This window comes from Contarinia nasturtii, unplaced genomic scaffold (assembly GCF_009176525.2).
Source record: "Contarinia nasturtii isolate CC-2019 unplaced genomic scaffold, AAFC_CNas_1.1 Cnas_scaffold_2794, whole genome shotgun sequence".
NCBI classification, from domain to species: domain Eukaryota; kingdom Metazoa; phylum Arthropoda; class Insecta; order Diptera; family Cecidomyiidae; genus Contarinia; species Contarinia nasturtii.
Window position 1 is genome coordinate 1 of NW_022200111.1, and position 12,625 is coordinate 12,625.

Here is a 12,625-nt window from a genome sequence, read left to right on the forward strand (position 1 = left end):
TATTCACACTCGATGTATAACTTTAATACAATTTAACTATTTCTTCCTCTTTGTTTTTTTTTTTTTTCTTTAATAAATAAATTATAATATGCGCAGCAAAAAACGAAACGTTGTACTTTCACATGCACTACCACACTCACACACTCTTACTCATTCAAACTTTGAGCAAAAATATTTAAAATTTAACTTTTGGTAATTTTGTTCACTAAAATTAGTTTCGACAATTGGCCGATATTCAAAAGCTTTCTTTTCAATTTTCGCAAAATGTCTTGTCGATTCGATTGCACTTATCGCCTGTTTCGTGGCGAGATAAAGAGAGAGAATGAGTCTTTGCACAATAAATAAAGAATAACTGTATCACGGTTTGAGTTTGACTAGAAACTGATCGGCAGCTCAGCTTTATGTTACATTTATAAGTTGCTATGATTGCAAGCGATTTTCGCACGAATGTATTTTCGGCAAACGCGACGATTATGATCAAAACAAAAATTCATTGGCCGCCCATTCTGTCTCTGTTGACATGTCGGAGACATGTAGTTGTTGTAGATCTTCATCGTTCGATACGAATTTATCGCAATCGAAGTTTAGCCACATATTTTGTTTTCCTGTTATGCTCACTGCTATGATAAACAACTGTTTGAATCATTTTCTTTTTCAGCGACGCAAATAAACATACTACTACAACTAATTGGATGGAACTGTATTTGTAACTGTGATTGTATGGGTTTCATTTTTTTTCGTAACAACGAATACGGGCACAACACTTCAGGGGCACGATTTCAAATATTTATTATCTACTCTCACTTTGACAACGTGCACACAATGCACACACATACTCAATCACATCAATTACATATTCACCAAATCTCATAATCAAAGTTATGACGCAATGTAAATCAGTTTACCACAAGCAAATCTTAAAAACACTCTATTTGCATTGATTTCATATTTTTACATGTGCCATGGAATCGCCAATCGACAAAACGCAAATTCATCACACTTCAAACTATACATTTTCATTGTTGTGTATAAATTTAAGACCAATAAACACGTTGTTGCATACAATTGCAACATTGTTAAGGTTTAATCGTTACTTCCTTATTCGCATTCGTTTACGTCACAATCTCTTTTCCTTTCTCCCACTTTCTCCCTCTTTTTCTTTCTAACTCTTTCTCTTTCTCTTTCTTTCTCTCTCTCTCTCTCTCTCTCTCTCTCTCTCTCTTGACAAAGAATTTTCAAACGACCAGCTAGAAAACAAAAAATAAAATGCCAAGAATATTCTCGCATTGTTTTCAATTAAACTAAATTATTTTTCTCTCTTTACTTGCAATTCATGTTGAATGTTATGTACTCTATATTTTAGCATAGAATAGTAGCATTTGCGCGCGTAAACACGAAACAAAAAAATACTGATTTGATGGCATGAACAAATATGATAAAAACAATGTGACGTCATGCAAAACAACATGCGGCCACACTTAAAGTTGGAGGTGTGACCAAAGACAACGACAAAAAAGCCCGATGAGTACGAGAAAAGAAAAAAACAAAATACGCTATGCCATAATCAACATATGAATACTTGTGTATTTTGATATTTTTTTGCGTCGCACTTACGTTCAATATAATCAGCTGTTTACAAAGGTCTTTACTCATGTTACAACGGGTTTTGAAAATAGATGGGAATTATAATTATTAGAAATTTTATTAACAATTTTTATTGGATTTCTAGTAGTTCAATTTCATATGATAATAACTCATTTGCCTCATAAATGCTATGGTTTTTTCTAGTAAAATGATGAAATATTTAATAATTACTAAACAATCTATGAAAAATGGCACAATCGCACATGTTCCAACTTGTTTTTTCTTTATTTCATTTTTTGTGTGATATATATGAATTTGCCTCAAGTGTTATTATCGACAAATATCAACCGAATGAGTGAAAAATAACGATGTATACTTCTAACACAAATTGAAATAGCACAACATTTTCTATCGTCTCATTGCAATGATTTCATTACTCTAAAGGTCATTAATCGATTCAATAATTTTACGCATCGCAAAGATAATCAATCAATGAATGATTTACAACTTTTATTTTCAACATATATTTACTTATATTTTTTTTATTTAATTCGATTTGTTTTGCTCAACTTCTTGTAGTAAATGAGCGTAAGTAAGCGATTTTGCCAAGTGATAACAATTGTAGTACTATGCGAATTTCTCTATCATTCAACTTCAAACGACGAGAATGAGAGAAATGTGTCGTGACTAGCAACATTCATATATATTTTTTGAGCACATGTCTCCACGCATGAATTTAGATTGTTTTCGTTAGGGAAAAAAACATCAGAACAAGAAAAAAAAACAGCAAAAGAAATGAAAACAAGGCAAAAGTGTAAAATAAATAACAAAAAAAAAGTAAACGCACGTTGATCTAGGCTAAACTTGATAATGGACATGCCATAACGTGGAATATAGTGTCGATCGGGTAATGTAGTACATCTTGTATGAAAATAGTTGAAATAAATGTGCATTTTCGTTATTGGGTTTTTAGATGCTCGAACAAATCACATGTTTTGTTTTTAAACGTAGATAAAAACATACACACATACAACGACATATACAATGAACCGAATGTATGTATGTTATTGACATGAACATGCGCATGTACGATACATGTGCATTGTTATTGTTTTACAAACAATCTATAATAAAAACAAAACAAAACAAAAACTAAATGCCGACTCTTACTCTGAGCAAGAGTAAGAAGGGACACACATTGTTGCGATGAAAAAAAAAACCAAGTTCGTAGAAAATAGAAAAACAAAAACACACTCACTTCTCATAGTCATCAAATGTTTTTTCAAAAAGTTATTTCACAATTTCTACGTATATTGCATAGATCTCAGTGGGATCACATGAAGATGAAGAACTCTCGAATGCTTCGTAGAATTCAAACACTAGAGAATCTCTACTCAGAAGTCAATTTCAATAGATAATATGTACTTTCGGCACATGTGCCGTAAAGTATACGAAGATGAATTTATGCCGACTGAAAGATGACATATTTTTTTTATTATATTGAATTTTTTCACACAAAGTACGCAATTATACGATTCCATACGATTCATTCACAAAACACATGTAACACAATACTGACACGTAAATGGCAACAACAACAAAACGATTAAAAAAGATCTGATTCCAAGTAATAAATAAAAAATGGACTATACTGTACTAAGTGATGCTAAATTTCAAAATGAATGATTCAATGTGCGAGAAAATGATGGCGAATAATGTTTAAAATAAATGAAAACATTTGCTTTTTCTTTAATAAATTACCGTGGTGCAGATGGTTGAACGTTGGATAATTCAGTATCTGATGCGCTCATATTTGGGCGATTTGAGGTGGAGGATTGTTTTCTTTTTTTAGGGTACAATATGAACGATTTTTTTTTATTTAAATAAAACAAAAGATTATTCGACCAACTGCGTCAAATGACCGTCAGCTGATCACGTCTAATAATGAAGAATCACGTCAATTCTAAAAACGAATTACAGATGAAATGGCACTAGTCGAACTTGACTTTCAATATCCGCAACCACTTAAATTGACCGGTTCGTTAGCTACAGAACAAAAAAACTCTCTGAATCTACACACATAAAATGACAAATAATGGAGATACTCAAAACTAAAAGTTTCGTTTTTCTGATATGTTTTCAAGTGAATGTCACCGAATTGACTGATACCCTATTCAAAAAGAATAGATGTAGTAATTAGTCGGTAACAGCCAGACAGACACTCTATTCTCTTTTTTTATGGTTTTTTATGTATTCGATTGGTACCTCTGTTGTTTTTGTTAATTATTAATTCTCGTTTGTCGGTATTTTGAGTTTTTTTTTAAATATATATTGTTATCGTTGGTTTTGAATTTGTGTCGAATTTTGAAATATATCGTACTATTGAATGATTCGTTATTTTCTTACCGAGCAACTTTCAAAAGTGTCGTTAGCAAACTATAAATCAATCGTGTAAATTCAATGAATTCAACATTTTTTATCATGATGACTGGGCCTTGCATGAGATTCCACAAATACAATGGCACAGGCACAATCACACCAAACAGGTCGGTCCGACGTCATCAGTGCGAACGATTTTTCAATTGTTCGATTGTCGTGTGTAGATGTATTTGGATCCGTTATTGTGAATTGTTGTTGTAGTGATTTTTGCACCAAGATTGATGTTTTTTTCTACACCAAATTCTTTTCGTCTCTTTTTTTTTATTTTTTGGGTACTTATTTTCGGTTTATTTCTCGAAGTTTCTCGAATGTTTGACACAATGTTAAAATGCGTTATTTTTTTTCGAGAATCACTTTGAACTTGACGCACTTTGAGCTATTTTTAATTAAATTCATGAATGATAATTTATACTTGTATGTTTAATTGATGCGTTGGACTTTTATTTCAACGATTATTTTCACTTTGGATATATAAAGATAGGTGACAATGTTTACAGTTCGATATTTGACACTGTCATTTGTCACCGTTGTTCATCACAATAACATTGCAATAAAAATCGTCGATATCCACCTGATACAAAATTCCAAAATCAAAAATTGAGAATTCATGTAAACAAAATCAATATACGTATATTATATACATTTTTAATTTCAATTTAATTCACAAACACAATCGCACAATCAATATACAACAGAAATCGAAAAATCTAGGGCAAAATACCCGTGCCGCATTACACATTCCGAACACATTGCTTGAATTTTCGCTCTTTCTCTTTTTCTCTATTTCTCTTTCACTGTTTTTATAGTATCGATGTTACAATGTCTGTTGTTGTTTCGTCACTGGACGTATGTATTCAAACTATTTCAAGTGAGAGCCAATGCTGACTAAATTACACATGCAAACAAACTCACACTTCAATTCTATTGCGTTTTTTTATTGTTTATTCGCAAATATGGTCTCGTTTACACGGTAACAAAACGAAAACAATTCATAAATACCCGAGATACGAAATGTCAACAAACGTCAAACCAATTTTGTTGTTTATTCATATTTGTCTCTGGAATTAATCCAGTTGGCTTTTTTTTATTTGCAACCGACATTTTTGATGGACGCATTTGTAATTTTATGCCAAAAAAAAAATTGAACGATTATTTTTCCGAGGTAAGTCCATTTTAAATGCATACTTTGTGTGCGAATTTTATTTGATTGGTAAAATATTTTCATTTGTTTCCCTTTTTTAAAGAAGAATTGACACAACGAAACATTAAACATAACCTCAATTGACAATGACACCAAGACCGCCCGAACTATATGATTCCGATTCGGAGGATTCCGAATACGAAGGATTTATGATGTCTAGTGACTATGATCAGGTTAGTACATTTTAAACAATTGAATTTCATAGACAACAATGTTAATTTGATTCGATCATTTTTTTTGCTGCTGTAATTTGCATTAAAAGTACGGGAACCGAATCAGAAAGAATAATGTTACAGTTTATGTTGATCCAAAAAAAGATTTGGCAAACGATTTGAGTACTGCTATTCGGTATGGTCGACTGAACGAATTTCGCTCGATTTGGATGGAACATCGCAATCGTCTTGATATAAATCAGCCACTTTTGGATGGTTCAAATTATACACCGTTGATGTTAGCTTGCCAAGAGCGACAACTTGAAATCATAAAATATTTCTTATTTGAATTGAAAGCCGAAACAAATGCAAATTCAAATGATATGACCGCTTTGATATTGGCCTGCTCTGGATCACCTAATTTGTATGCTGACAATAGCGATGTATTCCCCGAAGAAGAAGAAAATGTACGAAAAATTTGCGAATGGTTGATTGAACATAATGCAATGGTTGACAAGGCAAATTTACGACGCGAAACACCACTTATGCACGCTGCACAAAATGGATATACATCGGTAATTGAATTGTTGTTGAACAATCGAGCCACATTGGAAGCTTGTGATAATGAAGAAAAAACGTCACTATTTTATGCGGTCAACAATGATCGATACGAAGCAACAAAAACCCTTATCGAAGCCGGAGCATTGACTGATATGAGAGACATTTTTGGTAATACACCAAAGGCATTGGCTGAAGCAAGAAATATTCCACGGATTATTGCACTATTTCCACCGGATCCCATTGTCGACTATGTGCCAAACACTGTTTATTCCTATAACACGTACATGGATCACATACCAGATGCATTTCCAGAAAAGGAAGCGTGAGTGATCGAATTTTTGGATTTTTTTTTTTCTCCGTTTTAAAAGAACAAAAAATCCAATCAAGCTGAAAATGTGCAGTTTGATTTTTTTCATCCATTTAATTTCTTCTATTTCAGTCCGGCATATTCTCCTGACCTTTATACAATGTTAAGTGGCATGCGAGCAAAACAGAATGAATTCAAATTCTACAAGTCTAATATCGGTTTACCGGAATTTTTGACCGTTACTGATGAACGTTTGCGTGAGATTGGTATTGAATTTCCATATCAACGTAAACGAATTTTGTTCGGTTTGCTAAGATTTCATGAAAAAATATGGTCACAAAAATCGGTACCCATTCCGAAACTGAAGAACACCAGCATTCAACAGTATTTTGAAATTTTTTCGAATTGCCTAAAACAATTGGTTATTATCAAATCTTCCTTGAATTTTGTCGAAGAACATGAATTATTTGTTGAAAATGCCGACATTAGCTTTGAATCTCACGAACTACGTCAAGAAGTAAATCAAGAACTTGAATTTTTACGCAAAAATGCACTCCGGCTCTTTCAAACCATGCAAAAGGTAAAGGTTAAACTTTGATGTTTTGGAAAAAGTAAAAAAAGAACAAATTTATTGATTAATCTTGATATCTATTTGAATAGATCGAAAAAAAGTTGGCTGTGCCACCTCCGATTAACATTTGCCAAAACACGATTCAAGAACTTTTAAAGAAAAACACATTTCGTCAGCAACTTTATTGGAAATTTAAATTACTTGGACTGGGAACGGTTGGATTAAGCATCGTCACTGTTGCCGTGATCAAATTTTTCGTTCGCTGAAAAACAGAAGATAGAAACTATTTTACATATTAATTTAAATCGTAAGAAAATATATTCCAAGGATGGCAGGAATTAAATTAAGACCATAATGCTAATAGTCACTTTGCTGGGATCATTTTTTTTTTTGAACTTTTTAATAAGAAAATGAATGTAATTATTACATCTATTTCGTAAGGTCGTGAAAATTTTTCACCAGTGATCAAATGGCATTTATTGGTTTACTTTGAAAAGGGTCTTAAAGGCATTCTCTTCCAAGCGCTAGATTTACCGATTTAATTTTTGTCTTAAAAATATAAACTAGAAATTTCAGTGAAATTCAGTGGTGATACAACATTTTTATACAATAAAGAATTTCTATAAGATTTATAAAAAAAAATCAGAAAAATTATGAAACATATGCCCCAATGAAAGAAATAAAATATATTAATGCATAATTATTATGCACAACAGATGGCATATTGTGCATTTAATTATTTTCTTCTTTATACAAATAGTACGAATAAACTTTTGGAATTCAGACCTTTTTTGCCTTTTTAACCTGCATTCAACAGAAGTGCGGTGCAGTTTATGCACAACGAATTAAGACTGAAATTCAAGTCTTAAAAATGAACAAAAATTGATTTCCATTAAAATATTCCTTAAAATCATTCGCATCAGCATGGAGAATTTACGCGGTGGTAACGCCCGATTTTTACATTGATTGTTTCAAATGTTATACCGAAAAAGCGAACTTTGTGACGTGTATCGAGTAATTATATTGCTTTTGAAAATTGATAGTCAATTTTCTTCGAAATAGCTACATGGAACTTATTTTCAAGTGGATGAATTTGTAAATTTGTAAAAAAGCTTGTAGATCAAGCGCAAAAATCACAAATTTTTAAATCGAGAATAGGAGTAATATTTTTTTTTAATTCGAGTACCACCTTAGATATTTTTTATTCAGTCCAATTATTGTCGAGTCTAAAAAAAGTTATAGTTCAGTCTAAAAATTAGAAATAGTGAATTTAAGTTCAGTGTTACCATGCCAATTATTTTAAAATTAAAGTATCAAAAATGTATATACGTGTTTTCATCGTTTTGCGTCACAAAACGTATGTTTTGTATTTTCTTGGGTTAGATTAACAAAGGACAAACAAATTACGTTTTTACGCATTTATATGACGTATGAACTATTTATTATGCATTTTTTCAACTCAATATGAAAAAATCGAATCTGACACTTATTAAGAGATAAAATTAAGATTTGATACACTTTCCATACTGCAATTACATACAATATTCTCCATTTTGACTAATTTTAGCATTGAAAGTGTATCTTTATTGTGTAAACTTGATTTTATTTCAAAATAATTGTCATGTTCGGTTTTCTCGTATCCAAAAATTTTTCAATACCGATATTCATAGCGATCAAATGGAAAAAATCGTCGGGATTCAAAAACCATATCGATTCATTTGAAAAGTGATCATAAGGAACGGATTTATGTATGCGGTTTAGATTTTCGATCATTAGAAATCCACGATCATGTGGCCGCATTGGCCGACGGTACATTTGAATGTGAATTATGTAAGTCCAGTTTTACGCCAAAACCAGTCCGGCTTCCCATTCTGAATAACTTACATCTTTCAGGTTGCTGAAAATTTGCATACCGACTCAAAATTGTATGCCTCTTCGATTTATGATGTCATTGTTGAATTTTTTTTTGAAAAATGATAACTCAATAACGTCTTTTTTCGAGATACATGATTTTTTTTTGTATAGTCCAGAAATTGACACCTACCAGAACACACATTTTTTCAACAATTCTTAATGAATTCAATAAACAGATGTTATGAATATGAAAAGATGAAAAAAGTTTTTATTCAGAGTTTAAATTTCAGACATTAAATACTTTGAAACAGAAAAATATTCACGCAATAAAACAACATTTTAAAATAGGACCTTGTGAAAAATAGGCGCGATAATTTTGGGCAATTACATTTAATCGATGCAATAAAGAGTTTCCAATGGACGTGTATGCATAAGGTAAACGAAGTAATAAACGAATGCATAAGGTGATTGTGCATACAGTAGTTTTAAAAATTTTATTTTTATGAATTGCATTCGTTTCAGATGGGATGAATATCGTCGTAATAATGCTGAATTAAATATTCCACAAGTAAATAGCACACAAATTGCTCGTAGATCGATTAAATATACATTTTAATCGCACTAAATCTTTGCATTCCAATAAAAAAATTCGCAAAATATTCATGGTTCACAAACCAGATATTTTTGAAAAAATACTAAATTAAAAAATGAAAAATTTACTTAAATGTCTAGAAAATTGGTTTTTGCCTTTTCCAAAGCATGGCAGTAGTGACAGTTGGGCAAAGCAGCATTGAATAATGGCACAAATTTGTACCAGCAACCAATAGGGTTGCTATAGTTCATCTGGCAACCGATGCGAGCGCTTCGATCGTTTTTCTCACTGCCGTGCTTTGGCCTTTTTCCTCTAAGATAGACTAATAAATGTTCGTATAAAATCAAATAGAACTTTAATTTTTAATCGTCAAAGAATAATTCAATAGTCCAGACTGTAAAACAAACATTCCGTGAACGTGTTACGCCATAACTTTACTCTACTCCAAATTTCAGTAATTATTACAAGCTACGGATAGTAGCGTAAACGTACAGAAGCGGTCCATTGGAAAAAAGACGTCTAAATATACAATTTTATTACGGAGCGTAGTAATGGGCTGAAATAATAAAGTGAAAACAGATAATTAAAGATCCAATCTCATTTGCTCGCTTGCTAGCTCTTTGGATGTAGTACAAAATTTCGCCGGAAATGGTCATTGAAATATCGATATAGAAAACTATATGAAAAATGATTGATTTTTCATACAAATCGGTTCAAAAAATGCATTTCGATCTACAAATTTACTACAGAGCGTAATAATTGGCTGAATTAAACTGGTGGCTGGTGATCCTCTTGAACCCTCATGGCCATCTATGTTGTTATAATAATAATAATTGGAAAGTTGATCGGCGAATTCGGCAACTGGTCGAAAAATTGTGATTTTTTTACCTAGGTGAAATTTTTCAAATAACAGATTTGAATTGTACGGATTTTTGAACTGTTGGCTCCATAAAGTGACCCAGTTGGAATATTTCAGATCTGATCAGTCATTACATGGAGCCATTTCAAAGCCAAATTTCAAGAAAAAAAAATGTCGGTACATAATATTTACAAAAAACGATTTTTTATAATTTGACAATGACCGGAATTTGGGTAGATGAGAACGGAATCCAAAAATTTGTGAAATAAACAAAATCATGTATTTTTCCGGTCCAACGGGCCGATTTTGTATCTAGAACGGTCAAAAAAACATGACATGGACGAAATAAAACACAATTTGTTGATTTTTTGCAGCGTTTTTAACATTTTTTTGGTATCATTTCGTTATAACTCCAAATATTACAGAATTTTTTTCAAAATGTTTTGTGGTGTTCATCAGTTATTTGTTGGTTGTATTTATTTTCTGTTTCAATCAATATATCCATTTCCGTTTGGATTTATTTTATATAATTGTTTTTGGGGAAAAGAAATTTCACATTTATATCTGTGTAACTATTTTATGCTTCTATTTAATTTGTATCTGTATTTTAATATGTATAGTCTGTTCATAAAGACAGGACTTTGTATAATTGTAAATGAAGAAAAAAAATAGCGCAAAATAACAACAAAATACGAATGCTTCGGTATTCATTATGATTAAACTCATCTTTATTAAAATAATTTATTCAGATTGCATGAGATGATGCGAAAAATATAAATTTCGAAACTGTGAAGCGAAAGTTTATTTAATCACTTCAGTGCAAAGTGGTTAATAACCACAATTCACAGTCCCATTGAAAAATACTTATAAAAGAAAATTTTTCTTAGTAAAAAGCTAATTGAATTTTAATTAAGTTAGCTTGTTATATGATTGAAACATTTTGAAAAAATCAACTTTTGCAATACAATTTGAAATGACAATTGGCCGTTTTTAATGTGAAAAAAGATCAAACATTTACCATTTAAATTTAATGGCTAAATAGCAAATGAAGTAAATTGTTAATTTTTTACGGGTTGTAAATTTTGAAATGTCTCCTTTTTTTATTTTAGAAAAAGAGAGGTTTACACTTTTTTCTGGATACATGATTTTGTTAATGACCATTCTTTGTTCATTTCATTTGTAAACATATTTTGACCTGAATCATTCGCCACCTAAGAGACATTTTGTTGTATTTATACAATTTGAAATTATGATTTCAAAAGGCTCATCAGATTGGTTGGCCCATGGCCAAAATATGCACGTATCGCAATCTTTATTTACTGGCTAAATATAATTTTGTTGTTGTTTTGTTAAAGTTTGAAATTTAAACGTTTTCTAACTGTTAAAGTCTGTTTCTATCTATATATGCTTCATAAATTGTTATTTTATATAAAAAATCAAAACAATTACATTAAAAACATGTTGTTGATGTCAAATTTTCACATCATTCCAAAATTTAGAAAAAAGAAATTGATATGTTTGGATAATTATTTGTTGCAATTGGCAAGAAATCAATTCATTTAGTGAGATCTACCAGAACGAATGCCATTTTTGGCCATTGATTGTACGTACGGCGATTAAAAACTGTCTTCAACAAAGTTATATGCACAATTTTAAAACTCAATTCTATTAAGTTTCCATTTCGAACTCACCAACCGAATTGTGATCAATTTTCATACTTTTCTCCTTGCCAATTGAACTGTGATATATTGATGCTTAGAGGATAATAATATGTTTTTTTTTATTTGATTTTAATTTTCCATATAATTATAAGCTAAATTTTAATGTGGACTTGTCCTCAATAAATAGCGCAGATTGTTTTGCTTGGTATGTGTATATAATATTTGTGATTGAAAATTGCCAAAATGCACATCATTTTGACTGCTTTAAACTTGATACAGGTTGCATCTTTCTTCATTTCGATAATTAAAGTAAATTCAGAAAAGGATATGTTTTTGTTGATGTGTACTTATACAACTCATTTATTATTATTTTGGTTTTAATTAAACACATTTATATAGCTTATGTAATAGTAGTCCAAACGTTGTTTTTAGTTTTTCATTCATATTTTTTTTTGTTTTGGTTGTATTTCTTTCATTCTCTCTCTCTTTATTCTCCGTATGGAAATTTTACAATTTTTATTTAAAGTTTGTAATTGATAGAGTTTGATAATTATAACATATTTTGATCGTGAAATAACGATCACTTTTATATTACGAACTATGATACATCTAAAAAAAGTAGTTGTTAATGATATGATTGTGATATAGATTTTTTTTTTCTTAATAGTTTGGTTTAGACTTGTGTTTCACTTTTTTGGATTTTTTTAAAATGTAGAATTTGAAGAGAAAAATGCACTTTATTTAACAACAGCGAATACATTGTTACGAATCTTGTGTGAAATAGTACATGTGCTCTTTGTAAATAGTAAATAAACCAATAAATTACGTTCTACAAATGAATTTT

The 12,625-nt window shown here is 30.8% G+C and overlaps 1 protein-coding gene across 2 annotated transcripts; it reads left to right on the forward strand.

Annotated features, from left to right (window-relative positions):
- The first annotated feature begins 4,885 nt into the window (after positions 1 to 4,885).
- On the forward strand, positions 4,886 to 7,537 carry LOC116349038. Of its 2 annotated transcripts, none has more exons than XM_031780290.1 (5): positions 4,886 to 5,185; positions 5,268 to 5,397; positions 5,487 to 6,259; positions 6,377 to 6,824; positions 6,905 to 7,537. In XM_031780290.1, exons 2-5 carry the CDS (start codon positions 5,311 to 5,313, stop codon positions 7,079 to 7,081), a joined length of 1,485 nt encoding a protein of 494 aa, XP_031636150.1. In that variant the 5' UTR covers positions 4,886 to 5,185; positions 5,268 to 5,310; the 3' UTR covers positions 7,082 to 7,537. The 2 variants fall into 2 exon arrangements, with proteins under 2 accessions (XP_031636150.1, XP_031636151.1); XM_031780291.1 differs by having other exon boundaries at positions 4,887 to 5,185; positions 5,271 to 5,397.
- The last annotated feature ends 5,088 nt before the right edge of the window (positions 7,538 to 12,625 follow it).

Coding starts and splice junctions, on each gene's coding strand:
- LOC116349038 (XM_031780290.1), top strand. CDS start 5,311: ATGACACCAAGACCGCCCGAACTATATGATTCCGATTCGGAGGATTCC. Junction 5,398..5,486: donor TGTCTAGTGACTATGATCAG/GTTAGTACATTT, acceptor TTGCATTAAAAG/TACGGGAACCGAATCAGAAA. Junction 6,260..6,376: donor GCATTTCCAGAAAAGGAAGC/GTGAGTGATCGA, acceptor CTTCTATTTCAG/TCCGGCATATTCTCCTGACC.